Consider the following 27,314-nt stretch of genomic DNA (forward strand, 5'->3'; position numbering starts at 1 on the left):
TTCATGAGTAATTTATAGTTTTCTGAGTACAGATTCTTTGCCTCTTTGGTTAGGTTTATTCCTAGGTATCTTATGGTTTGGGGTGCAATTGTAAATGGGATCGACTCCTTAATTTCTCTTTCTTCTATCTTGTGTTGGTGTACAGAAATGCAACTGATTTCTGTGCATTGATTTTATATCCTGACACTTTACTGAATTCCTGTACAAGTTCTAGCAGATTTGGAGTGTTGTCTTTTGGGTTTTCCACATAAAGTATCATATCATCTGCAAAGAGTGATAGTTTGACTTATTTGCTGATTTGGATGCCTTTAATTTCTTTTTGTTGTCTGATTGCTGAGGCTAGGACTTCTAGTACTATGTTGAATAGCAGTGGTGATAATGGACATCCCTGCTGTGTTCCTGACCTTAGTGGAAAAGCTCTCAGTTTTTCTCCATTGAGAATGATATTCGCTGTGGGTTTTTCATAGATGGCTTCGATGTTATTGAGGTATGTGCTCTCTATCCCTACACTTTGAAGAGTTTTGATCAAGAAAGCTTGCTGTGCTTTGTCAAATGCTTTTTCAGCATCTATTGAGAGTATTATATGGCTCTTGTTCTTTCTTTTATTAATGTATTGTATCACATTGATTGATTTGCAGATGTTGAACCAACCTTGCAGTCCCCGGAATAAATCCCACTTGGTTGTGGTGAATAATCCATTTAATGTACTGTTGGATCCTATTGGCTGGTATTTTGGTGAGAATTTTTGCATCTATGTTCATCAAGGATATTGGTCTGTAATTCTCCTTTTTGATGGGGTCTTTGGTTTTGGGATCAAGGTGATGCTGACCTCATAAAATGAGTTTGGAAGTTTTCCTTCCATTTCTATTTTTTTGGAACAGTTTCAGGAGAATAGGTATTAATTCTTCTTTACATATTTGGTAGAATTCCCCTGGGAAGCCATCTGGCCCTGGGCCAATCTCCTTACTGGTTATGGGTCTGTTCAGGTTTTCTATTTCTTCCTGGTTCAGTTGTGGTAGTTTATACGTTTCTAGGAATATATCCATATCTTCCAGATTGTCAAATTTGCTGGCATATAGTTGCTCATAATATGTTCTTATAATTGTTTGTATTTCTTTGGTGTTGGTTGAGATCTCTCTTCTTTCATTCATGATTTTATTATTTGGGTCCTTTCTCTTTTCTTTTTGATAAGTCTAGCCAGGGGTTTATCAGTTTTACCAATTCTTTCAAAGAACCAGCTCCTAGTATTGTTGATTTGTTCTACTGTTCTTTGGTTTCTATTTCATTGATTTCTTCTCCAATCTTTATTATTTCTCTTATACTGCTGGGTTTAGGCCTTCTTTGCTGTTCTTTCTCCAACTCCTTTAGGTGTAGGGTTAGGTTGTGTATTTGAGACCTTTCTTGTTTCTTGAGAAAGGCTTGTATCACTATATACTCTCCTCTCAGGACTGCCTTTGCTGTGTCCCACAGATTTTGAACAGTTGTGTTTTCATTATCATTTGTTTCCATGAATTTTTTCAATTCTTCTTTAATTTCCTGGTTGAACCATTCATTCTTTAGTAGGATGCTCTTTAGCCTCCATGTATTTGGGTTCTTTCCAACTTTCCTCTTGTGATTGAGTTCTAGCTTCAGAGCATTGTGGTCTGAAAATATGCAGGCAATGATCCCAATCTTTTGGTACCAGTTGAGACCAGATTTGTGACCCAGGATGTGATCTATTCTGGACAATGTTCCATGTGCACTAGAGAAGAATGTGTATTCTGTTGCTTTGGGATGGAAAGTTCTGAATGTATCTGTGATGTCCATCTGGTTCAGTGTGTCATTTAAGGCCTTTATTTCCTTGTTGATCTTTTGCTTGATCTGTCCATATCAGTGTGGGGGGGTGTTAAAGCACCCTAGTATTACTGTATTATTGTCAATGTGTTTCTTTGATTTTGTTATTAATTGGTTTATATAGTTGGCTGCTCTTATGTTAGGGGCATAGATATTTAAAATTGTTAGATCTTCTTGTTGGGCAGACCCTTTGCATATATATAATGCCCTTCCTCATCTCTTATTATAATCTTTGGCTTGAAATCTAATTTATCTGATATAAAGATCGCCACCCCAGCTTTCTTTTGATGTCCATTAGCACGGTAAATTGTTTTCCACCCCCTCACTTTAAATCTGGAGGTTTCTTTGGGTCTAAAATGAGTTTCTTGTAGGCAGCATATTGATGGGTCTTGTTTTTTTAATCCATTCCGATACCCTGTGTCTTTTGATTGGGGCATTTAGCCCATTTACATTCAGCGTAACTATTGAAAGATATGAATTTAGTGCCATTGTATTGCCTGTAAGGTGACTGTTACTGTATATTGTTTCTGTTCCTTTCTGGTCTACTACTTTTAGGTTCTCTCTTTGCTTAGAGGACCCCTTTCAATATTTCCTGCAGGGCTTGCTTGGTGTTTACAAATTCTTTTAGTTTTTGTTTGTCTTGGAAGCTTTTTATCTCTCCTTCTATTTTCAATGATAGCCTAGCTGATACAGTATTCTTGGCTGCATGTTTTTCTCATTTAGTGTTCTGAATATATCATGCCAGCTCTTTCTGTTCTGCCAGGTCTCTGTGGGTAAGTCTGCTGCCAATCTAATATTTCTACCATTGTATGTTACAGACTTCTTGTGCCGAGCTGCTTTCAGGATTTTCTCTTTGTCACTAAGAGTTGTAAGTTTTACTATTAGATGACTGGGTGTGAGCCTATTTTTATTGATTTTGAGGAGAGTTCCCTGTGCCTCCTGGATTTTGATGCTTGTTCCCTTTGCCATATTAGGGAAATTCTATACTATAATTTGCTCCAATATACCTTCTGCCCCCCTCTCTCTTTCTTCTTCTTTGGAATCCCAATTATTCTAATACTGTTTCATCTTATAATATCACTTATCTCTTGAATTCTCCCCTTGTGGTCCAGTAGTTGTTTGTCTCTCTTTTGCTCAGCTTCTTTCTTCTCCATCATTTGGTCTTCTGTATCACTAATTATCTCTTCTGCCTCATTTAACCTAGCAGTATGAGCCTCCATTATTGATTGCACCTCATTAATAGCTTTTTTGATTTCAGCTTGGTTAGATTTTAGTTCTTTTATTACTCCAGAAAGGGCTTTTATTTCTCCAGACAGGATTTCTCTAATATCTTCCATGCCTTTTTTGAGCCCAGCTAGCGCCTTGAGAATTGTCATTCTGAACTCTAGATCTGACATATTACCAGTGTCTGTATTGATTAGGTCCCTAGCCTTTGGTACTGCCTCTTGTTCTTTTTTTGGTGGTGAATTTTTCCACCTCGTCATTTTATCCAGATGAGAATATATAAATGAGGGAATAAAATACCAAAAGGGTGGCAAAGACCCTGAAACATGTATACTAACAAAATCAGAAGAGACCCCAAATCAAGGGCAGAAGAAAAGGGGTAAAAAGAAGTTAAAAAAAAGTTTAAAAAATATATATATATTAGACTGGTGAGTAGAACAGAGCCACCCACTTGATTTTGGGTGTATTTTGGTCTCTTAGAAGAAACTACCTCCCAAAATTTTAAGGAAATACACACACACACACACACACACACATACACACATAAAAATAAGGGTAAACACAATGAAGGGATGGAATATGACTGTAAAGATGAAAATTTAAAAAAAATTCTAAAAAAGGAATTGATAAGTTGGTTGGAAAAAGAAAGAAAAAGAAAGTGTAGAGAATTTGCTGAGGCTGGAGACTAGAACAAAGCCCTGTGCTAGATATAGGGTATATTTTGATCTATTAGAAGAAATCGTATCCCAGAATTTTTTGGAAGAAAAAACCCTATATGTATTCAAAAAATAAAATTAGATACAATGAATGACAGAATATGACTATAATAATGAAAGTTTAAAAAGATTTTTTAAAGAAAGGTATTGTTAAGATAAACAGTTAAAAAACATTAAAAGAGGAAAGAGGAAAAGTTAAAAAAATAAGAAAAAAATAAAATTCAAAAAGTTTAACTTTGCAAGACGAAAGAATCATGGGGAGAAAGCCATGAATTCCATGCTTTGCTTTCCCCCCTTCTGGAACTCCACTGTTCTCCTTGATCAGTGAACTTGGTCTTGGCTGGATGTTCTTGCTGATCTTCTGGGAGAGGAGCTTGTTGCAGTGATTCTCAAACGTCTTTGCCCGAGGTGGAATTTCACCGCCCTGGCCAGGGGCTGGGCTAAGTAATTTGCTCAGGTTCCCTCTCAGGAGCTTTTGTTCCCTGAGGGCTTTCCGTAGAGTTCTGGAGGACGGGAATGAAAATGGTGGCCTTCCAATCTCTGGCCCAAGGAGCAGAGAGCTCAGGGCCCCACTCCTCAGTGTACCCTCGGAAAAAAGTGCTCAATCACTCCCGTCTCCCTGGTCTCCGGCTGCGCTACAAGCTCACCCGGCCTGTGACTGAGCATTTCTGTCTCTGGCACGTGGCCCCGTTTGTAGTCTCCAAACTCAGCAGATTCCTGCTGCTCTGCTCTTCTGGTGGAAGAAGGTGGATCTCCCCGGATCTGCCACTTGTGGGGTCCCTGCTCAAAGAGCAGTGGTCCGACTGTGCCATGGATCATGGTTTAAGGTGACCCCAAGCTGAGAGCTCACTCCTTGGCTCCGTCTTTGTATTTGGCTTCTCCACTCCGATACCTGGGAGCTCTGCTACACTCAGACACCCCCTATCCTTCTGTGACCCCACAGGACCTGAGACCACACTGTTCCTGTGAGGGCTCCACCCCTGCTGAGCCTCTGGAGTGATGTCCCTCAGTGGAGCAGACTTCTAAAAGTCTGCATTTTGTGCTTCATTGCTCCGCTGCTTGCTAGGAGCCGGCCCCTTCCCCCGCAGTCTATCTTCCTGTCGCTTTGAATTCACTTCTCCACATGTCCTGCCTTTCAGAAAATGGTCGATTTTCTGTTTCTAGAATTGCTGCTCTTCTTCTCTTCAATCTCCTGTTGGGTTTGTAGGTGTTTGGAATGGTTTGATAACTATTTAGCTGAACTCCTGTGGCCTGATGTCATCTCAGTCTGCTACTCATCTGCCATCTTGACTCTTCTAGTATTTGTCTCTTTATTTGCTTTTGAGCATTCCCCCCTTTTCTCCCTTGCCAGTTATCTTGGTTTATTTCATTCTTCTTCATTCTCCACACATAAGCCGTAGATAACAACACCACGCAGAAATTATTTCCCGGTCTCCCTTCCCCTTCATGATCTCTCATTTCTTCTCTTCTTCTATTTTTCTTCTCACTCAGTGTCAGTCAAGTTTTCCTCATTTCTGCTTCCACAAGCCTCCATTAACACTCTGGCCTCCTTTATCACTGCAGCTCTCCTGTCTTTTTTCCTTGTTGTTGTCCTCCTGATTGGTATTCCCAGTGCCTAAAACAGTGCCTGGCAGATAGTAAATGCTCACAAGATAGGTAGAGCCTGTAGGAGGCAGCAACATAAGGAATGAACAGCCCCCCACACAGGGAATTGTAGCATTAATAGTTGATGGGTTATGTTTTCAGATAATGCAAGTAAGGAATTTGATACCTGCCATAAAATGGGTTCAAAATTCTACAAGGGACCTATAGGAAGATGGAATTACTCCCAGCAGCCAGAAAGAAAGCAAATTTCCTTAAGGAGGAAAGCAAATTTCTTTGATTAGCGATAGAGTGTTGATGTTGAAGCTCTTTTTAAGGTAGAATATCAAAGTATAATGTTGCATACATAAATAAGGCCTTTCAAACTTTATCAGTTCCAAAGTCTTGAGTGGGTCTGCGTGGTCTACAGATTAATCCACTCCATTGCTCTTAGAATTCCACTCAAGGAGTCCAGTCCATCCTTAATTCCCTGTCTAGGCTTCTCTTTCCATCTTCCTGTCATGGTGCTTACACATTAGCCAACTTGAAGGAACACCACAGTTCATTTCTGACTGGTTCATGTTAAAATGGTGCTTCCAAAATAGATACCATTAAATGCTCTGACAGTGTAGACACCACCTGGTCACAGCTCAGAGACTATTTTTGCTGTGCTTTTAGTAATGGTATATTTTTAAAATGACAATATGAACAAATCTCATAAAAATACTTTTTAAAAACTTTACTTTCTTTGATATTTTTCCATTCCTGTGTTAAGTGCCAGGTGTATAGGGAAAACCTAGTCTGCAAACAAATCATTAGACTAGTGATCAAGTGTTGACATTAATACCATTTACAGGGATAGAGTTGAGAACATGGCCGTGATACATTTTGGTGTGTGCTCATGTTTAGCATCAACAAGGGGAAAACACAGGGCAGCAGCAGCACCACATTTTCCTAATACAATTTTTCTCTCCTTTGTGGAATTGCTATATTGTGATATTGGCAATAGCTGTTTTTAGTTGGGAAGAAAGCCACTGTTGAGTTTAACATTCGTACTAATGTTACTATACAAATTATAATAGATTCGCTTGTTACTCCATATCTATTTTAAGATGTGGATTCTTTGGAAATCAACAGTACTAGTGTTTTTGAAAACCAAAAATATGTAGACTTGTAACTGTCCCTCAGAACAATGTACTGACCAAACATGCTTGAACAGGTACCAACAACAGACCTCTGGGGGAGAGGATGATATACATAGTCCTTGCAGCTGAGGAGCTGGGAATGTCCGGCTTCCTCAGTTGGAGGCAGCCCACTTCTTTTTTCTGCTATTTCTCCTTCTCCAGAGATCACTGGTAGTTAATTAGATGATTCCTTAAAATGCAATTACCAATCCTATACTGCTTGATCAGGCATATCTTGTTTATCAATAATGTCCTTTGACTCATTTGTTGATTATTATCTTGTATCTAATAAATACAGGACTCAGGAGTTGTTCTGGGTGGCAGTTTCCTCAACTGCTGACCCCTGCTTCCGTTCTCTCGAAGCTGACTTCTTTGTGCCTCATTCTTCTCCCATGTGCCGTTGGAAAGCGGCATAGACTTTCTATATATTGGGCAAGATAGGCCTGTCAAGGCAGAAAGTAAACAAGATTGCTTACCCTAAATCTGCAGGATGAATTTAAATTTTACTTTATTTTGGGGATTAGAGAAATCATCTCAGTTGATTTCTTTGATTAGCGATAGAGTGTTGATGTTGAAGCTCTTTTTAGGGTAGAATACCAAAGCATAATGTTGCATACATAAATAAGGCCTTTCAAACTATCAGTTCCAAAGTCTTGAGTGGGTCTGCGTGGTCTACAGATGAATCCACTCCATTGCCCTTAGAATTCCACTCAAGGACTCCAGTCGGTCCTTAACTCCCTGTCTAGGCTTCTCTTTCTGTCTTCTTGTCATAGTGCTTACACGTTAGCCAACTTGTGCTTCTTAACCAGCCCCAAATCCTGGATATTTGCTGGGCCCTGAGCACTTGTTCAGGCTTCACAGTGGGCCAGGCTTACCTTTTCTCTCCATATTCACTTGTGAAAATTTCACTTTTCCTTGTGGGGCTGCTCAAATACCATCTCCTTAAGGAAATTTGCTTTCTTTCTGGCTGCTGGGAGTAATTCCATCTTCCTATAGGTCCCTTGTAGAATTTTGAACCCATTTTATGGCAGGTATCAAATTCCTTACTTGCATTATCTGAAAACATAACCCATCAACTATTAATGCTACAATTCCCTGTGTGGGGGGCTGTTCATTCCTCACATTGCTGTCTCCTACAGGCTCCCTCATGCCAACTTACACACAGCAAATGTTCAGTAAGCATTCGCTGAATACACAAGTATATTAACCGTCCTCATTCTTTGTTACTATTGTGCTGTGCCTGACAAGAAGAAGGTGTCTTAGTCTGCTAGGCCTGTACAGAGTGCTGTAAACTGGCTTAACACAGTCGAGAATTATCCTTTCACAGTTCTGGAGGCTAGAAGTCTGCAGTCAGGGTGTTGGCAGGACCACACTTTCTCTGAGACCCTAAGCGAAATCCTTCCTTGCCTCTTCCCTGGCTTCTGACGGTAGCTCGCCGTCCTTAGCTTTCCTTGGCTTGCAGCTACCTCAGTCTAATCCCCGTGTCTGTCTTTGCGTGGTGTTTTCCTGTGTTTGTGTGTCTGTCCAAATCCCACTCCCCACTTTTCTTTTTTAAATTGAGATATAATTGACATGTGACATTGTATTAGTTTTAGGTATACAATATAATGATTTGATATATATACACACACACAGATCTATATATGTATGTATATGTGTATGTATATATATATTAAAACAATTACCACAATAAATTTATTTATTTATTTATTTAAAGATTTATTTATTTATTTATTTAAAGATTTTATTTATTTATTTGACAGGCAGAGATCACAAGTAGGCAGAAAGGCAGGCAGAGAGAGAGAGGGGGAAGCAGGCTCCCCGCTGAGCAGAGAGCCCGACGCGGGGCTCGATCCCACAACCCTGGGTTCATGACCTGAGCCGAAGTCAGAGGCTTTAACCCACTGAGCCACCCAGGCGCTCCTACCACCATAAATTTAGACATCCATCACTATGCAGTTATAATTTTCCTTCTTTTTATAAGGAGGCTTATAGGGCCTCCACCCTACTCCAGTACGAAGCAAGTTAGTGGATTACATATATATAATGACTCTACTTCCAAACAAGGTCACATTTATAGGCACGGTAGAACTTCAACGTAACTTTCTGGGGGACAAATTCAACCCTTAACACTAGAGAAATGAGAATTCTTATATAACTGGTTCCCAGGTTCTCCTCGAAGTCATAGCCAGATACGTTTGAATTACATCTGTATGTCTGGGCTTAAAAAAAAAAAAAAATGTCTAGCTGAGCCTGGGAAGCAAATCTGGAGAAGGCCTGTGAGCGTGGCACAGGGGGCATCTCAATACACCTGTGGAGGGCACCTCCCTATTTATTTTAAAAGATAAGAACGATGGAATATCTTCTAGGAGACTACTCCATATTTCGGATGGGGTTCATTGTCAGTATGTGTGATTTCATGGTATTGACACCAAAATCTCCTTATAACTGACCAGGAGGTGCCGTGGCATTCTGCTGCAGTCCTGGGGGCAATAGGAAGCAAGATGAAGTGAAAACAAATCAGGGCTTGGCATAATCATAATAGCTTTCAAAATTTATTGGGTGCCTCCTGTTTGCCAGGCATGTGGTCAAGTGTTCAATGTGAATGATCCTATTTAATTCGCTCTTCAACACCATGTGGTAGGAAATATTAGTATTAGATATATATAATATTATAAACATTATTGTAATGTTTATAATATTATAAACGTGTGTCCATATATACATGCATCAGAGGAGGAACAAGATGTCTTGTCAGGGGCTTTTATTTTCCTTTGGTGAAGGTCTTGTATTCATAGCTAATAATAGCACTCCCCGAATAGGAATGGTGTTTCACGTTGTCATACTCATTCCTCTCCCTGATTTTGTGGACAGGAAAAGAGTGAAAAGCTAGCGCTGGAAGAAACTGCATATGAAGAAATCGAAAGGGATTTTCAGGATGTTCTCAGTGAACTTTCAGGGGACAAAAGTCTGGATAAATTTCGAATCGAATATGAGAAGCTTCATGCTGTCATGAAAAAGTCTTATGACAATGAAAAGCGTCTCATGGCCAAATGCAGAGAGCTAAATGCAGAGATTGTGGTTAATTCCGCGAAGGTCGCCACTGCCCTGAAGCTCTCCCAGGATGATCAGACCACCATTGCGTCCCTGAAGAAGGTTAGTGATCTTGTAGAAACGAGCTGAGGCTGAGCTGCCATAAACGCATCCTATATTTAAAACGTCTTTCTTTCCTTGTCTTGGCAGCTCTAGGCTGGTAGTAAATGAGTTATTTAGTAAAAATTTACATGATTTATGTATTCATTAAGCCTAGGGAATAAAGTTCATTTTCAAAGGAAATAATTAGCCTGGGTGAATTTCACGATGCAAAAATAATATAGAACCTTACTGGCTTGGTTTCTAAGAAATACTGGGTTAGCAAAAAGAATTAGAGGGAAGTAAATGTAATATTAGGGAGCTCTGTATGTCTCGTTTGATATAAGTAGAGTAATTAGGTATCTCATGATGATAGCTTGTTAAGGATTTTTTTTAAAGGGATGTTTTAATGTTTTTGCTTTTCTCACTGCTTTAGGAGAAATTACCTTGAGAATTCTTAGATAGTAATTTTTATGATCTTGCTTTCTCCTTGATCCTCCCAGGTCCTCATAATGGGAGACCAGGGATTCAATCTGGGGGATGTTGAGGAACTATGCCTCCATTTTACCCTTTATTTTTTTCACTCTCAAGTGTGTTACATTATTTTGAGAGTAAAATGTAAATGTTTCTTGTTGATCTCAGGATGATAAAAGGTTAAGAGATTTTAATTTATAATTAAAACCCTGGTGATGAGAAATAACTCATGAACTTTTTAGTTAAGTCCCTTGATATCATACAATGAAACATCACCCAATTTAAATGAATTTCTAAGACCAGTGCAAATTATGACATCTGTTTTCTTAAAAATGACCTTTTTAAAGTGCCATTTTCTCTCTATTGTCATTTTCTTCTTCTTCTTTTTTAAAGATTGTATTCATTTATTCAACAGAGAGAGAGAGAGAGAGAGAGAGAGAGAGAGAGAGTATGCTCGGGGAAAAGCAATAGAGGGAGAAACAGACTCCCCACTGAGTAAGAAGCCTGCTGTGGGACTCGATCCCACAACCCTGACATCATGACCTGGGCCAAAGGCAGACTTTGACTCTGAGATCATGACCTGAACCAAATGCAGACTTTAACCTTCTGAGCCACCCAGGCACCCCTTATTTTCTCCTTTTTTGCTGAAAAACCAGTAAGAGAAGACTTTAATTCATCTTTTTTAAGATGGGTTTTTTAAAAAAACCCATTTTTTATTGTAAATTAAAAAACTGGAAATGGAAGTCATGAACAGATTAAAGTATAATTGGTGATTGATGGGGACTATACTTCATATAATCATAGTTTCATTTAAATATCTTCATTTGTTTTGCTGAAAATAGTACAGATGGTTGCTATTAAAAAATACCCCATAAGACTCCTTTCTCTCTCTAATGTGATAGCATGAATTTATGGAACTCCTCTCTTCCATTCATTTTATGCCTTGTCAACATGAAACTGGAATATTGTCACCTAGAGCTTATAGGTTCTTACCTGTATAAAGGACTCACATTCCACTGGACAAAATTTTGCAAGAAAATTGAGGGGCAAGGTAAAACTCAAGGCTGTTGCAACATTTACTATACTTTGTTTGCTTATTTGAATGGCTGCAATTCCCTTCTAAGTACTTATGTTAATATTCCACATTGCATTTCATAACAGTAAGAAGCCCCAAACTGCATGAGTTGTTTCCACTCCAGCCAGGGGCATTGTTTTTCCCCTGTAAGCATTTGAAGAGAAGACCTGGGTGTGGGTTTGGGATGGGAATCACCAGGGCTGTTGTGTACAATTTCGTGACAGTGAAGACCACCTTCCTCTGAATTATTCTAAGGCTGACATTGCCATTCAGGACTGCTTACTTGGGACCTGAGATCAAAACAAGTTTTTTAAATTTGGAATCTACCAGGGGCTCCAAATTTAGGACTTGGATCCAGGGCCACTCCTAATTTTTTTTTTTGCTCCAAAAATATCTGGGCTTGGAAAGCACATAAAATTTCATTTTTAAAAAAAGATTTTATTTATTTATTTGACATAGAGAGAGATCACAAATAGGCAGAGAGACAGGGGCAGGGGGCGGGGGAAGCAGACTCCTCACTGAGCAGAGAGCCCGATGTGGGGCTTGATCCCAGGACCCTGAGATCATGACCTGAGCGGAAGGCAGACGCTTAACCCACTGAGCCACCCAGGCACCCCTAAAATTTCATTTTTGATTTCGTAAGCCTATCTTAACATATTTATTAGAAATATCCTCCTAGTCATATAGCAGTCATCCTACATAGCAGTCCTTGTAGGATGTGAGCCAGGACCCCTCCTAAACCTGCTGTTCAGTATTGACTAGTTAATGTTGAGCAATTCAGTAAGTCGATATCAATGAATTGCATAATGTGTAATGTGGAACCCTCTTTTCCCATAAACGACTACTCTGTTGGAGTTGTTTTATTATTCTCTTTGCTCAATGTATCTTGCATCTGGATCCTAGTTTGGTTTTTCTCACTGATGTCCTGTGACCCATATAGGAAATTGAAAAGGCCTGGAAGATGGTGGACTCGGCCTATGACAAAGAGCAGAAGGCAAAGGACACGATCCTTGCCCTGAAAGAGGAAATAGTGAACCTCACCAAACTAGTGGAGCAGGGGTCTGGACTGTCCATGGACCAGGATAGCAAGTAGGTGATGGCTTCTTGATGGATGTTGAACTTACTTTTGTGGAGGCCCCCTTCTTCAGCAGCTGGCAGGGGGCTTGCAAAGTCACCTTGAATGTTCTTTGTGATACAAGAATCTCCTCCTGTGGTGGTTTCCTGGAGATTGTTTTCCATCTCAGGCTTTTTTTTTTGTTTGTTTTTATTGCTCCCTTTCTCCATACCCAAGAATCCTAATATGTGGTTCCATTAAACTTCTGGCTATGCAGACTTAAGTGCTATAATTTTGAAATGAGTAAATATTTTAGGTTTCTTTCTTTCTTTCAAACTTGTGTGGAATGGTTGCTTTTCTGCTCTGATTGCCAGCTTCTTCCCCAACCCCCCAACTCCTATGATTTGTCCCATCACCGTCTTTCCTACTTCTCAGGTTCTAGGCCATGCCTTTATTCCTTAAAGCTTCACCTTGTTGATTCTGTCTTCTAAGCATCACTTCTGTCTTTCCCTGCTCCCTAGCAGCAATGCTAATGCCTTGCTTTGGGCCCCATTCTCTGCTGGATTTGGTGATGGACGGCTCAGTGGTCTCACTGCCTGTAGGGAGACATCTCCCCTCTGCACCATTTTCCACATATCAGATTTAGGCTGCTGAAACATGTACCTGTGTGCTTCTACTTCCAGCACATGTTCCAAACACCTTCAATATCTTCCCGTTCCCAAAGGATGCAGTCCAGTCTTGAACATGTCTTTCAGGGCCCTGCATAGATCTGCCCATCAGCCTTGCCAGAGTCCTGTCCAGAAACACCATGCTTGCTTATGGCTCCACACCTTGAACATGGTGTTTTCTATGCCACAAATGCTTTTGCTTCCTTTTGCCACACCATAAACAACCATGCACCCTTCAAGACCTACCTCAAACACCATCTTAATTTCATCACTCTCAGCATCTCTGTTTCAACCTTCTTCCCACTCCCAGAACCAATGGCTAAGCACGAGAGTCACTGTGTTCTCTGTTGCCATAGAACCCAACCAACATCTATCTCAAGTATGGCACTGATCACATTGTATTGAAATTATTCGTTGATATGCTTTGCTACCCATTAGGCTGTGAACTCCTTGAATGAAGTTGCCTTTACCTTCCCTTTAGGAGGCTAGCACCGTGCAGGGTATGCCAAACCTTTCATTAATTAATGAGTCAGGGATGAGCACACACACCTCCTTAGCCATTTTTAACCATATCTAACTGCTATCTAGGTTTCTTGTGCTTTCTAGATGCATTTATCCAATGTTGAGAGATAGTTCTAAGTGGAGGCATTGGGGGAGGGCATAGGAAAAACTAACAGAAGATGCAGTGTCCATAATAATGGGCTCTATGGTCTCATTAAAGAAGTCAAGCATTATCAGAGCAACTACGGAAGAGCAGTGTGAGGGAACTGATCAATTAGGGGGAGTGGTTTTTTTTTTTTTTTTAGAGATTATTTATTTATTTATTTGAGAGAGAGAGAGAGAGAGAGAGAGAGAGAGAAAGAGAGGGCACAAATGGGCAAAGGAGCAGAAGGAGAGGCAGAGGAAGAAGTAGATTCCCCACAGGTGTGGAGCCTGATGCAGGGCTCGATCCCACCACTCCAAGATCATGATCTGAGCAGAAGTCAGATGCTTAACTGATGGAGCTACCGAGGCACCCCAATTAGAGGGGGTATTAATGAGAATTGGAACACGGCGAGGAGGAGAACTGAAGAAACTATCCAGGCCAGAATTTCATCTTCAACAGTGTGCTTAGGTGTAGCTATCTTCATAGTAACCTTGGAATTCAAGGTTTTATTTCTGGAGAAGAAGCTGAATGCAGTCTTGAAGGCTTCTTCTTCTTTTTTTTCTTTTAAGATTTTATTTATTTATTTGACAGATAGGATCACAAGTAGGCAGAGAGGCAGGCAGAGACGGAGAGAGGAGGAAGCAGGCTCCCCGCTGAGCAGAGAGCCCAATGTGGGGCTTGATCCCAGGACCCTGAGATCATGACCTGAGCTGAAGGCAGAGGCTTTAACCCACTGAGCCACCCAGGCACCCCAATCTTGAAGGCTTCCTATTAAATAGTTATGTTCTATCAAAGTTATTGGTAAATAAACATTGTCATATTGTTGTGCTTCCAACAGTCATTTGATGGCTAACAGTGGGAAGTGCCTCAAGTTCAATTTCTCTGCTTTCTTGGCTCTCACATAGCTGCCTTGCTCTAGACCTTAATTCTGCTGCACAGGTCAGATCAGACATAATCTTTCTACTTTCAAAACACTAATTCTGTGGAAAATCATGCCAAATCATATGTAATGGTTTTTGAGATGTGGAAGTAACTTGTTTAGAGTTCAAATAAACAAATATGATCATATACTCTCTAAAAACTGGCATCATGAATGATTTTTCCAAATTTTGTTCTTGGGAACATTTTATCTGGGTTGCATCCCTTTAGAAGAAACTAATCTCTGTGGGTGAATGGATAGAAAACTGGCAATGTGTATTATTTGTTTATGTTTATGCTTCATTTTAGACGTTATGGCTGTGATCATAGCCCTCCACTGATATATTAACCAAATAATGTCTTCAATTAATACCTCCTTAGGGTCAATTACAAGAATTGATAATAGCCAGTAGTCTTGCTTTTCAGAGATAACCAGTTACCAGTGTCAATCGATTTTTCTGGACTTCTATAAAAATGCCTATAAAACACACACACACACATATACACAGATACTATAACTATTTAAAGATCAGAAGAGGGATCATATTATATATATTATTATTGGAACTTCTTTTTCAGTTAACAGCTCACAAGCAGCTACCATGTTGATGGTCAGGGCATAAAGATCTTTCTCTTTCACACCCGAATAGTGTTAGTCCTTGACCTGGAGTCTTGCCTGTGAATACAAGTTCAGAAGGTGATAAGGAGGACTCCTGAGCAGGATGGCCTTTTAGTCTGACTCCTGTGTTCTTCTTTTTCTAGTATCCGAGATTTACTGAAGTTCAAAGAAGAAGTGACCAAGGAGCGAGACCAGCTCTTGTCAGAAGTGGTGAAATTACGAGAGTCCTTAGCTCAGACCACTGAACTGCAACAGGAAACAGAGCGAAGCAGAGAAGAGGCGGAGCAGACCATCAGTCAGGTCTGCTCTGCCATGGAGGGCAAGAGGAAAGACCGTTACCTCCCAGAAGTCTTTCCCATCTTGCTCCTCTTTTAGATTTACCCCCTTGTGTCCAAACAAAGCATCCACAGTTCTGCTTGTTTCTCTGGTTTGTTTTTATAAGAGCAGTTTGACGTGTACATTTCTTCTCAACATTCTGTGTCTGAGAAGTCACTAAGACAGGGCACTGCTTACAATTTTGGTCTAAGAAGGTGTCCCTGGTAAAGGCCAGGATGCCCTTCCACCATTTGGGAATGGTGGAAGTAGTTTCCTTAGCTCTTCTCCTTTGTAAGGACCCTTTCTGAACCCTTTTATATAAGTCCAGAAGTCAAATAGATGATTCACATGTGCAATCTCCAGGACAAAAACATGAGACTCCTTTGAGCATGAGATGACAGAGAGATTTTTCAGAGATTTTGGCCATCATGATGAAACTATAATGTTTGGTTTAGTAATATCCAGGACTCATGTGAGACATAATTTCATATTTGGGGTAACCGATGACATTTTATTTAGATCCTATTGATAGAAAATTGGATGAATTCTTCCCATGCTTAACATCTCTAGAATTCTGGGTTTCCATATTTAATTGGATTTTATACTATTCTTTGTGGATTCATTCCCACACTCTGGGTGGATGTTTGGTGTTAAGGCTCTGAAAAACAATACAGAATATTCTTACAAAGTTTAAATATTGGAGTTCAAAGATGACTGTCCTACAGGGGAAAGGCTACTATAAGGTGACTGTCCTGAAAATATAAGATTTGAGAAAGGGAGAAGTCTTGGCTGGTTGAGACGTGTTCTGGCGTGGGCTTCATCTCTTTCCTCCCTACCCTTTCTGCACCCCTAGTTCCAGCAAGAAATCCAGCAACGTCAGAACGAAGCTTCACGGGAGTCTCGGAAGAAGGAAAAACTAGAGAAGGAGCTCAGGCAGGTCCAGATGGACATGGACACCAGGCAGACAGAAATCAAGGCCCTCCAGCAGTACGTGCAGAAGAGCAAGGAGGAGCTTCAGAAGCTGGAGCAGCAGCTGAAGGAGCAGAAGGTGTGCTTGGTGTGGGCTGCACCGCGATCCCTGCAAAAACAAGGAGGGTGCCTTTGGAGCTCCTTGAATTTTCTTTGGAAAGCAGCAAACTCTCTTCACGAGAGATGTGGGTAACACAACGTTTAGCTTTGCCTTGCTCTTTGAACAATTCAGTTAAGTAGACATGACCTCCTTTTCTTTTCTTTTTTATTTTTCAGCTCCAACATGTTAATTTCGTTTGAACTTTCTATTGATGTATATAATATACACGTAGGAAAGCATGTAAGTCACAATTACATGCACACACATGTTCTCCCTCTCTCCCTGTCCCACTCTGTCTCTAAAATAAATACATAAATCCAAATAAAACAAATACAAAATACAGCTGTATGAATTTTCTCCACTTCAACACATCTTGGTCACCTGCACCCGACCCAATAAACACTACCCCGGATGTCCCCTTGTGTCCCCTCCCAGCCATTCTCTTTCCCAGAGTTCACCTCTGTTCTGAATTCTTAGCTGTTTAGTTTTGTCTGTTTTTGTACTTTACAAAAGTGCAGTCATAAAGGGTGTACTGTTTTGTGTTTAATGTCTTTGGCTCAATATTTTGTTTACGGGATTCATTTGTGTTGCCACCTAGTGATGGGGGGACACTGTCCTTCCGGTAGCCACTAGCTACATGCGGTGATTTAAAAATTTAAGTTAGTTAAAATTAAATACAATGAAAACCTTAAGTCCTCAGTTGCTCTAGTACCATTTCAGGTGCTCACTAGCCTCAAGGTAGGTAGTGCATCAGACAGCACAGCTAGAGAACATTCATTGTCATGCAGAAAGTTCTGTTGGACAGAGCTCAATAGGGCAGTCACACTCATGGTATTCATTGTGTGACCATTACATGATTTATTTTTAATAGGCTTATTTTTAAATCTCAAGTTTAGGAAGCCATATTCAATCTTTATGCATTTTAAATATGGTACTATTTTTTAACATTTCCCCTGTGATAGCAGTTTAAGGTAATTCAAATCGTTTTAATTCTGGTCTGTCTTTTTTCATTTTTTTTTTTTTAAGACTTATGTATTTATTTTAGAGATGGAGTGGGACAGGGAGGCAGAGAGAACATGTGTGTGCAAGCTGGGGAAGGGGAGGAGGGAGAGGGAGAGAAGCAGGCTCCCTGCTGAGCCCAGAGCCCTGGGCCGCCAAGCCTGAGGGGGGGGGGCGGCCTTGATCCCACAGCTCTGAGATCATGACCTGAACCAAAATTAAGAGATGCCCAACCGACTGAACCAAGCAGGCCCCCTTTTTCTCTCATTTCTTAAAGAAGCAATTCATGTAATTGAGAAAAGTCATTCCTTGAAAATATTTTCTCTTAGGAAGGTTCCAAAGAATTGACAAGCCATATAGCATTTTGCCACTAAAAAATTAGATATTAGAACACATTTCTTTTCCAATTGCCTCACTAATTTCATTAAAGCCAGACATCAGATAGGTACTTTATAACGTGCAAGTATCTACCAGAAAAACATGAGACATCATGGAGCATGGAATATGAGAGGTTTTTAATATCATGATCAAACTACAGTGCTTTGTTTAGCAATATCCAGGGCTCATGTAAAAGACAATTTCTTTTTAGCATAGGGGGCTATTATTTTATTGAGTCCCTATTGGTGGGAAATTGGATGGATTCTTCCCATGTTTAACTTTTGCTTACATCAGGTTATATTTTGGAATAATTGTCTAAACTATCTTCTCTCTTTTCCCTTCAGCACATTTGCTATCCCTCTGTCCTCTCACTAGTCTGCCCATAGAAATGATTCCCCCCACCGTTAATATATTCCTTTTTTTAAAGAAAACTGTGTCTGCTCAGGATAGTCAAGGTAGGGAAGAGGAAACCTGACTGACCCTGAAGTCAGGCAGACAGAAATCACGGCTGTGCTCTTCCATGGTTTTGACTTCAGTTGGATTTAAGGGGAATTGTCTCTGTGTTGGTGTCCGTGAATTTCTGCTCATGAAAATGTGGTAGGCATGTTAATGCAGGATTTGCTTCTGAAGATGTAGCATCCCAGCCCCACAGCTGATAAAACCCGTTTGAATCTCTAGCTCATTTGCAATGATTATAGCAATTGTTGCATATGTGAAGCTTGCCAAATGGCAAACAGGCATTAAAATATTTATCCGCCACCTGTGAACAAGACTTCCCAAGGCTCTCTGGAAAAAAATTATGCTCTCTGTGTTATTCATTAGAAGGCTTCGTTTTCCTCAGCCATCTAACGTTTGTCATATTTGAGTGTATTAGTGCTTTCACCGGGGATAAAGATCAATTTCTACAAAGACAAAGAAAGTGTGCTTGCTGCGACTGTCCCAGGAGGTTGGTGGGGGTCTCCTGTGTGCATACGCAGATATTGTAATCAGATTAAAAAGCATTAACCAGCTCGTTCTGCGCCTTTCAGATATTGAACGAAAGAGCTGCAAAGGAACTGGAGCAGTTTCAGATGAGAAATTCTAAACTTCAGCAAGAGAATGAACAACACAGTTTGGTTTGCGAGCAGCTATCCCAGGAAAACCAACAGAAGTCTTTGGAGCTCAAAGTAAACACCAAGTGACCTATCTGTTCCCTAGCACGTGCTCCTTCATTCCCTATTAATATAGGTTTGCTTTTGTGGCTGGAGCCCTTGGTTAGGTAACCTGTACTAGCCTCAATATGTCAGAGGCAGGCACAAGCTTTCAGTGGTGGCTTTCTGCCTGGAAGGAGATACTTTGATGACTTCCATTCTTCTAAGACCACAAACCTGAATATTGATCATATGATTATGCAAATGTTTTCGAAAATGAGCTCAGATGCTCATCTCTGTAACTTAGCCTTGGAAGTAACGAGTTGCCCTCAGCTAGAAACCATTTACGTGGGTGAGTAGCAAAGAGGTCAGATTATATTTTATGATTTGTCTGGAGAAGGTGGAATGGGAGCTGTTGGGAATGGATTAGCACTACTGTGTATCTCCTTCCAGGATTGTGGAACCATGATTCTTACTTTTGTCCTGCAAATTTCAAGACAGTCTCCATTCTTCTCCCAGGACTCAATGAAGACTGCTTGCAAATTATGTTAGATAACAGTTTTTTTTTTTGGGTGCATATTATATACCTACATGCGTAAAACCGCAGGTTTATGTTTATCATTGATTCTGAAAAAAATCCATAAAGCCTCCGGTTATGTTTAGGATACTAGGCACAAAATGAGTGACCAATCAAGAATAATACATGGGTTTGATCAGTGAATCATAACAATTTTTGCATCACAGGCCCTTTTGACAGTCTGATGACAGCATGCACATGCACACACACACACACACACGTGCACACACACACACACGTGCACACACACACACACACACACACACACACACACACACTTATGCACACACCTTGCATCTTGTTTTGAATGCTGTCTCCGGTTTCCAGGATTTTTCTGACTTCTAACCACAGGGTCTGGATTAATAACTACTGAGTTAGAACATTCTAACGTTCCAATTGGAAAGGGCCTTAGTTCAGCTAATTTAGACCATGTAAATCTGAGACAGAGGATCATTTAAAGCAGTCCAGAATGGTTTGACTTGAAACCATTCTTTATGAGAAAGCTGTAAATGGAAGCAGAAATGAAATGGCTACTTAAGGAAAAATAATATATTAGCCCCTAAGGTGAAATTAAAGTAAAAATACTTATGCCATTAATTCTCTTCTTTGATAACAAGAATGGGACACCTTGAAAGATGGAGTATTGTTGTTATCAGATTCTGAACATACAGAATTCTATTTCCAGCAAGAATCCGAGAATAACATACCGAGCTCAGTGCAGTTTCTTCCTTGTCAAGAGCTGGGGATAATTGCTAATGTTTATTTGAGGAAGAATCACCGGTTGCTTTTCTGGTAATTTCTAAGAATGGCAAATTTTATTTTATTTTATTTTATTTTTTTTAAGATTTTATTTATTTATTTGTCGGAGAGAGAGAGGGAGAGAGAGCGAGCACAGGCAGACAGAATGGCAGGCAGAGGCAGAGGGAGAAGCAGGCTCCCTGATGAGCAAGGAGCCCGATGTAGGACTCGATCCCAGGACGCTGGGATCATGACCTGAGCCGAAGGCAGCTGCTTAACCAACTGAGCCACCCAGACGTCCCTAAGAATGGCAAATTTTAAAAAATGAACTTAAATTTAAAGAAGTCACAAAACTCAAAATCCCTTGACAAAAATCTAGTGCTTTCTTTTGCTAGAATTATTATTTTGATACTTTTCACCATTATGTAGACTTGCCTGTTTGTGTTGCCCTGTCCGTTTATCTCTATATACACCCACAGACCCACATCTGTTGAGGAGGGAGGGCCCTTCCACTAGTGTATATTATTGTCCTACACTGGCCACGTGGATTCCCAAGAGTATTTGAATACGTTATAACATGTTAATAATCTTCTGAGAGAGATCACTCTGTGAGTCCATAAAAATTGTCCATCAAATACAGCATTTGTACATAAAATTCACACATTTATGATACATACGACTCAGCATTCTTATCCTGTTGGATTCAACAACTCAGTGGTGCCTTGAGATATCAGGTCTGATCAGTCTTTTCATTATTTTTTTCGCTTACATAGCCACCTATTTTATTCAGAGAGTAGTTTTTCAATTTCTCTCAAGACCAAACAGTGTGTTTTTTTTTTTTAACCTGTAGAGCAAACTTGTATTGACATGGGAACAATTTCCTTTTATTGGTTCTGAATTTACCATCATGAAGTCACCGGTCCTTTATTTACTGAGTGTCCCCGGTTAATGCTGTCTCATTAATTACAGGCCAAAGAGGAGGAAGTCCATCAGATGCGGCTTGACATTGGGAAGCTCAACAAAATCAGAGAACAAATCCATAAGAAACTGCACCAGATTGAAGATCAAAAGTTAGAAGTGGAACAGAACAGGGAAACTTTAAAAAATCAGATCTTGGGATTAGAGAGAGGTAAACCAAGAACCATTTTGCGCTTTGTTTTATTCCTTTGTAAACATTTCATTGATGGCTGATGGCATTTGGTGACCCAGGGCTCTATGCATACAAACACAAACCATGCCAAATATAATCAGTAAAACAGCTTTCCAGCTGGTGAGCAGCCAATATGCTGGGGACATCATTTTGAATATCTTTAACTTTTTTACCTTAAAAAATTCTTCAGCAGACTATATTGGCACAATGTAAATCCAGCCAAAAGTATTGCTCTGTAATTGTCATTAGAATAAATAACATCTGTACTCTTAGTTCTTGGTTCTGCATGACCTCCTGCTTTAGCCCCTTTTCTCATGGATGATAGGGCATAGATTAAAACGAATGTCCCCCACTAGCAATATTTGGGACAATATTGTACCAAGAATCTAAAAGGCTCCTAACTTCTTTTCTCTGTTAGTACTTTACCATGTGGTGAACACTTGTTTTACCTGCTATCACATTTCCCTGTGCAGGAAAAATTTAAGTGCCATGGAAGGCCATTATAGCTCAGAAAAATCATTAAGGATACAAACTATAGGGTCATGTCTACCTGGGTTCAGATCCCGCCTTTGTATTTACTCTTGGGGAATGAGATGGACTAATACCCATAAAGCACTTGTGGATAGTACTTAACACATTGTAAGAGCTTACTAACTGGCATCAGTTATTCTCCAGGTATATTACTATTTATATAAGTAGTAAGATAAAATGCCATCTCATTCTGAAAAAGAGTAGAATTGGAAAATAGGATTTACTAGTCGAATTTGGTGTGGGAGAAACTGCTCCAGACTTGAAGACAGGGTATCTGGGTTTGAATTTAACTACACCAGAGTATGTGAGGCAGGAACACGTCATTGAACTTATGTGGGCTACCGTGAGTTGTAGGTCACCGGGTGAGGCAACATAGAACATAAACACATACACTGCTTCACTAAAAGTTAGGTAAAACCTAGATCTCTAGGTAAGGTTTTCAGAAATCCACTTGATCCTAAACAACATGTGTTTGAAGTGTGTGGGTCCACTTACATGTGGATTTTTTAAAATAAATACAGTACAATATAAATGTATTTATTTTCTTAATGCCATTTTCTTTTCTCTAGCTTACTTTATTATAAGAATATAGTATGAAATACGTATAACATACAGAAGATGTGTTAATGGACTGTTTCTGTTATCAGTGAGGCTTTTGGTCAGCGGTAGGCTATTGGTAGTTAAGTTTTGGGGGAGTCAGAGTTTTATGTGGATTTCAGCTTCATGGGGGATGGGCATCCCTAACTCCCGTGTTGTTCAACAGTCAACTGTATTTGTTATGTAGGACTTTGAAAAGTACAGATATTTTTTCTTCTCAGACATGAGGAAATAATCTTTTATGAAGGTACAGTTGTGGCTTATCTTGACAATTCGTCCATTCATTCCCTCTGTAGATTGGGTGCCTACTATGTGCAGGCAGTAAGGTTGGCATTAGGTATGTGGAGGTCTCTGCCCTCAGAATGTTGGTGGTCTTGCATGAAGTTTATGATCTAATGTCTTCAGTGACAGGAAGAGAAACGGAATTACTAGATCATATTTTGTAACTGGTTTAGTGACTTACAAAACATTCCCACATTTACATTTCTATATTTTTGCTTGCAATAGTTCTAAATTTTGGAAAAAAAATTATTCATTCCATGTTGGACCCAATCCTTCATCCTTAAATCATGTTCACAGAAATCATCATGCTCTCTCCTCTGGTTATTTTATAGATCTTGTTAACATTATTATTTCTTCTCAGGGAACTCTTTCTTTTAATGTGCCTGATCAAAGAGTGGCATTTCAGCCCTTACATCTCCTAGTTCCTGAACTCAGTCTGGTCCAAAGCTGAGGGAGGGGTTGTGGGAGCTTGATGCCTGGAAAGCCTCCATTCATGGGAGGACACTGACCCCTACCCCTTTCTTCTCCAGACCAGTCCAGAGGATTCCTTCCATTGATTGTCACTCTTAAGAGTTTAACTAGTTCCAAGAATTTAGGGCAAACTTTCCTTGGACAAAATAGTTAGGAGCACGAGTCCTCCATGTGTTATGATTTTCTGTCACAAAACCCAAGAAACTAACTGATAAACTGCCAGAACTAATGAGAGTTCACTGGGGTGGCAGGTTATAAAATAAATATATACATATCTTTTGTGCTTCCTTTTGTACAAAGAACCGGTTAAAATATATGATGGAAAAACCCCTTTTCACAATAGCAACTAAAGTAATAAAATATCTATAAATAAAGTTACCGGGATACCTGCAAGACATGTATATAAAACATGCTACAGAATTCTATTGAGGGGTATAAAGGAAGACTTGAAAAATGGAGAGATACACAGAGTTCCTGGATGAGAAAGCACAATATGATAAAGATATAAATCTACCTAAATTAATCTATACATTTAATATTTCCAATAAAAATTTCAGTAAGTTATATTGTTGGGACTTGAAAACTAATTCCAGAGATCCTCCAGAAGAATAAACAGGTGACAGTAGCCATAAAATTCTGGAAAAGAGGAGTGATAAGGGAGCATTTGCCTCACTAGGCATTTAATATTATAAAGCTTCAGTAACCAAAGACTGTGGTGAAAATGCCTGATAAACAGGTCAATGGAAGAAATTGGAACAGCCACAAAAAGACCCAAGGTTATCATCAAGATAAAGATGTTTCACACCAGCGTGCAGTATGGATTCTTAAGATGGTAGTATGACAATAAGTTACTTTTTGGGAAAAAAAAGTTAATACCTACGATGTGGAAACCAGAAAACCAAGATCAAGAAGATTTAATGAAATAAAAGCTGATTTTTTTAAAAAAATATATCAAAGTTTCTCTATATAAAGACAAATTGACAAAAAATTGCCAAAGAGTTAGTATTTTTGTTATATATAAAGAGTTCTTACAAATCCACAAAGGGGATAAACAATTTGTGAGAAAAATGGACATAGGGAAAGTGTGGGCAATTTTAAAAACAGAAATACAAATATATGGTCATTAAACATGAAGAAGTAGTAATATTACTACTAATCAAAGAAATGTAAATTAAATACAGAGATAGGGTTTTAATAATCTATTGTATTGTCAAAGAGATCGAAGAGCATGATAATACCCAGTGGTGATTTGGGTGTGGATTTAAACTGCTATTAGTTTTCTGGAAAGAAATTTGGCAGTAGGAGAAAAATGCCTTTTTTTTTTTTTTAATCGCCTTTGATCCAAGACTTCCTCTTCTAGAGTAACAAATGAACAAGAACTTTCACAGAATTATGGCTTATAATTGCAAATAAATAAGTAAAATGGAAGCAATTTAAGTGTTAAGGTGGGGGATTGGCTAAATAAATTATGCATTTTCGTATAGTGAAATATCATGGGGCCATTAAAATTCTGTTGTAGATGCACATTTATAATATAGAGAGGCATTTACTTTATGTTAGTTAATTATAAAAGCAAGCTACAAAACAGTATGTGTCATATAATTCACTTTAGGTATATATATGTATGAATGTGTGTATATCTGTATTTTTATGTACACATACATTTGCATAGGAAAAAGTTTAGAAAGACATATCAAAATCCTAAGTAGAATCTGGTTGACTTGAGATTTTTTTCCCTTTTGCTTATTTGGATGCCTCATTTGTTTCTGTATTCATAATTACTTGTATAATTAAAAAGATTTAAAAAGAGCAAGGACTTTTGGAGTCAGAGAAACCATGCTCCTAGCCTCAGCCCTTCTTGGTTGCAGAGACTCCGTTTCCACGTGTTCAGTGGGGCGGGAGACCTCCTGCACTGAGCTATAATGAAGATCATGGAACACTCAATCAACAGGAATTTTATAGCTGCAGATAAACCTGTAAAGCAGTTTCTCTCTTGCATTGGCTTTGGCCTTGGCAGATTCTTTCTTGGGTCAGCTCCATATTTCTTCTTCTTCTCCTTGGTCATTTAGAGGTGGAGGCTTCAAAGAAACAAGCAGAACTGGATAAGAAAGCGATGGATGAGCTTCTGAGGGAAAGGGACATATTAAATAAGGTAAGTATGTTCCCATAGTACCGGTAAATAAATGTCCTTCTTTAATGCTATGATATCTGCCTCTAACCGGTTGTGCAGGGGAAAGAAAACTCTGAAGCGAACAAAAGTAGATTAGAAATAAATAATTGTGCTCTGTTTTCTTCCAAGCTGCCGGGCACAGTCCACCATTTGTGGGCTGAGAACTGAAACTGCGTTATTACCTGTGAGCACAAAGGGATGTGGGGGGAATTATCATATAAACGAGCAGGGGATTTAAGAGCGTTTTGTGGATTTTGATTTTATTGCTGGTGTATTATTTGGCATCCTAAGCAGTTGATCAAAATTGTTGAATTTAATATCTATAATCTGCAACTTTGGCTAATCCAGAAGATACAAATGAGTGCTGATACAATATTACCTTCGAGAAATTTGGTGCAAGAAAGGCCAGTTGATGCCATAAACCTTTCCTCCATCTTTTGGGGACTGTTGTAGGTTTTTATTTTTGTTTTCAGCCCTTACATCTCCTAGTTCCTGAGCTCAATCTGGTCCAAAGCTGAGGGAGGGGTTGCAGGAGCTTGAGGCCTGGAAGGCCTCCATTTATGGGAGGACACTGACCCCCACCCTTTTCTTCTTCAAACCAGTCCAGAGGATTCCTTCCATTAACTGGCACTCTTAGAGTTTAACTAGTTCCAAGGATTTAGGGTAAACTCTCCTGCTCAGGGATTTCCTCCAGGGAGGAAAAAATCAAAGGGCCAGATGGAGAGTGAGAGGCTCCTTCCAGAACAGTCTATGGCTTTTGGCCAAGACAGTCATCTCATCAAGTAGAAAGAGCCTATATTTTTTTACTCCAACTTTCATTATTTCTTTAGGTTTTGCAGAAAGAACAAATATTGACAAAATAGACCACTCTGGAAGCTGGAAGAAGACTATTTAAGGATCCTGGGAAATAATAGCAGATTACCTATCTTTACATGCTGAGCACTCCTTAGAAAATCATTGTTTTTTTGCATAGTCCTGAAAACCAGTCCTTTATTTAATAAATTTGCACATGCAAACAATGTTGGTGGATTTAGAATTTTAAATGTATTTTTTTAAAAGATTTTATTTATTTATTTGACAGAGAGATCACAAGTAGACAGAGAGGCAGGCAGAGAGAGAAAAGGAAGCAGGCTCCCTGCTGAGCACAGAGCCCGATGCGGGACTCAACCTCAGGACCCCGAGATCATGACCTGAGCGGAAGGCAGCGGCTTAACCCACTGAGCCACCCAGGCGCCCCTTTAAATGTATTTTTAAGACATGCATTTAACCTGTTTATATTTTATGAATACTGGTGGCCAACCAATAGATTTTCTGCCATAATAGGACATGTAGCACAACATTAATTTCACTTTTATTTGTTTGATTTGACTAACATCAGTTCCTCTTCCAAGACAGGGTATAGTTTTTTCTTTTCTGGCTAGTGTGCCTCCTTTCTTAGTGCTTTGCCCAGCCAGCATCTGACCCTCTGCAGGTACGCAACCCACCATCACTAATAATACAGTCTTGCCCCACTGACTGGAAATACCCCATACCCCCTTCATTAAATGAATAGTGACATGGTTTTGACAGGCAGCAATGTTAATATATTCTCATTCTTTCAGTGTCATGTTAAAATGGCTTTGTCTTTTATAGAGTGGATGTTGAATTCAATACTTGAAAATCAAGTTGACCTTTTCTATTTTTTGCCTCATCACCCATCTGAGGTATAGTGTGTTTATATTCCAGTGGTTTTCAGACCTGGCTGCGGGTCTCTGTTGCTTAGAGATTTGGGAAGGGACAACAA

General features: G+C 39.5%; 1 protein-coding gene across 3 annotated transcripts in view; it reads left to right on the plus strand.

Moving 5' to 3' along the window:
• The window catches only part of LOC111145180 (cilia and flagella associated protein 58), a 115,720-nt gene that overhangs the window by 17,588 nt on the left and 70,818 nt on the right, over positions 1-27,314 (plus strand). For all 3 annotated transcript variants that reach the window (XM_022499894.1, XM_022499893.1, XM_022499892.1), the window contains 7 exons: positions 9,413-9,694; positions 12,160-12,308; positions 15,268-15,424; positions 16,293-16,487; positions 18,914-19,051; positions 21,300-21,459; positions 25,431-25,513. In XM_022499894.1, the coding sequence (XP_022355602.1) occupies positions 9,413-9,694; positions 12,160-12,308; positions 15,268-15,424; positions 16,293-16,487; positions 18,914-19,051; positions 21,300-21,459; positions 25,431-25,513 (1,164 nt within the window). The remainder of the gene's footprint in view (positions 1-9,412; positions 9,695-12,159; positions 12,309-15,267; positions 15,425-16,292; positions 16,488-18,913; positions 19,052-21,299; positions 21,460-25,430; positions 25,514-27,314) is intronic.

Source organism: Enhydra lutris, unplaced genomic scaffold (assembly GCF_002288905.1).
Source record: "Enhydra lutris kenyoni isolate GAN:26980312 unplaced genomic scaffold, ASM228890v2 scaffoldscaffold12, whole genome shotgun sequence".
Taxonomy (NCBI): domain Eukaryota; kingdom Metazoa; phylum Chordata; class Mammalia; order Carnivora; family Mustelidae; genus Enhydra; species Enhydra lutris.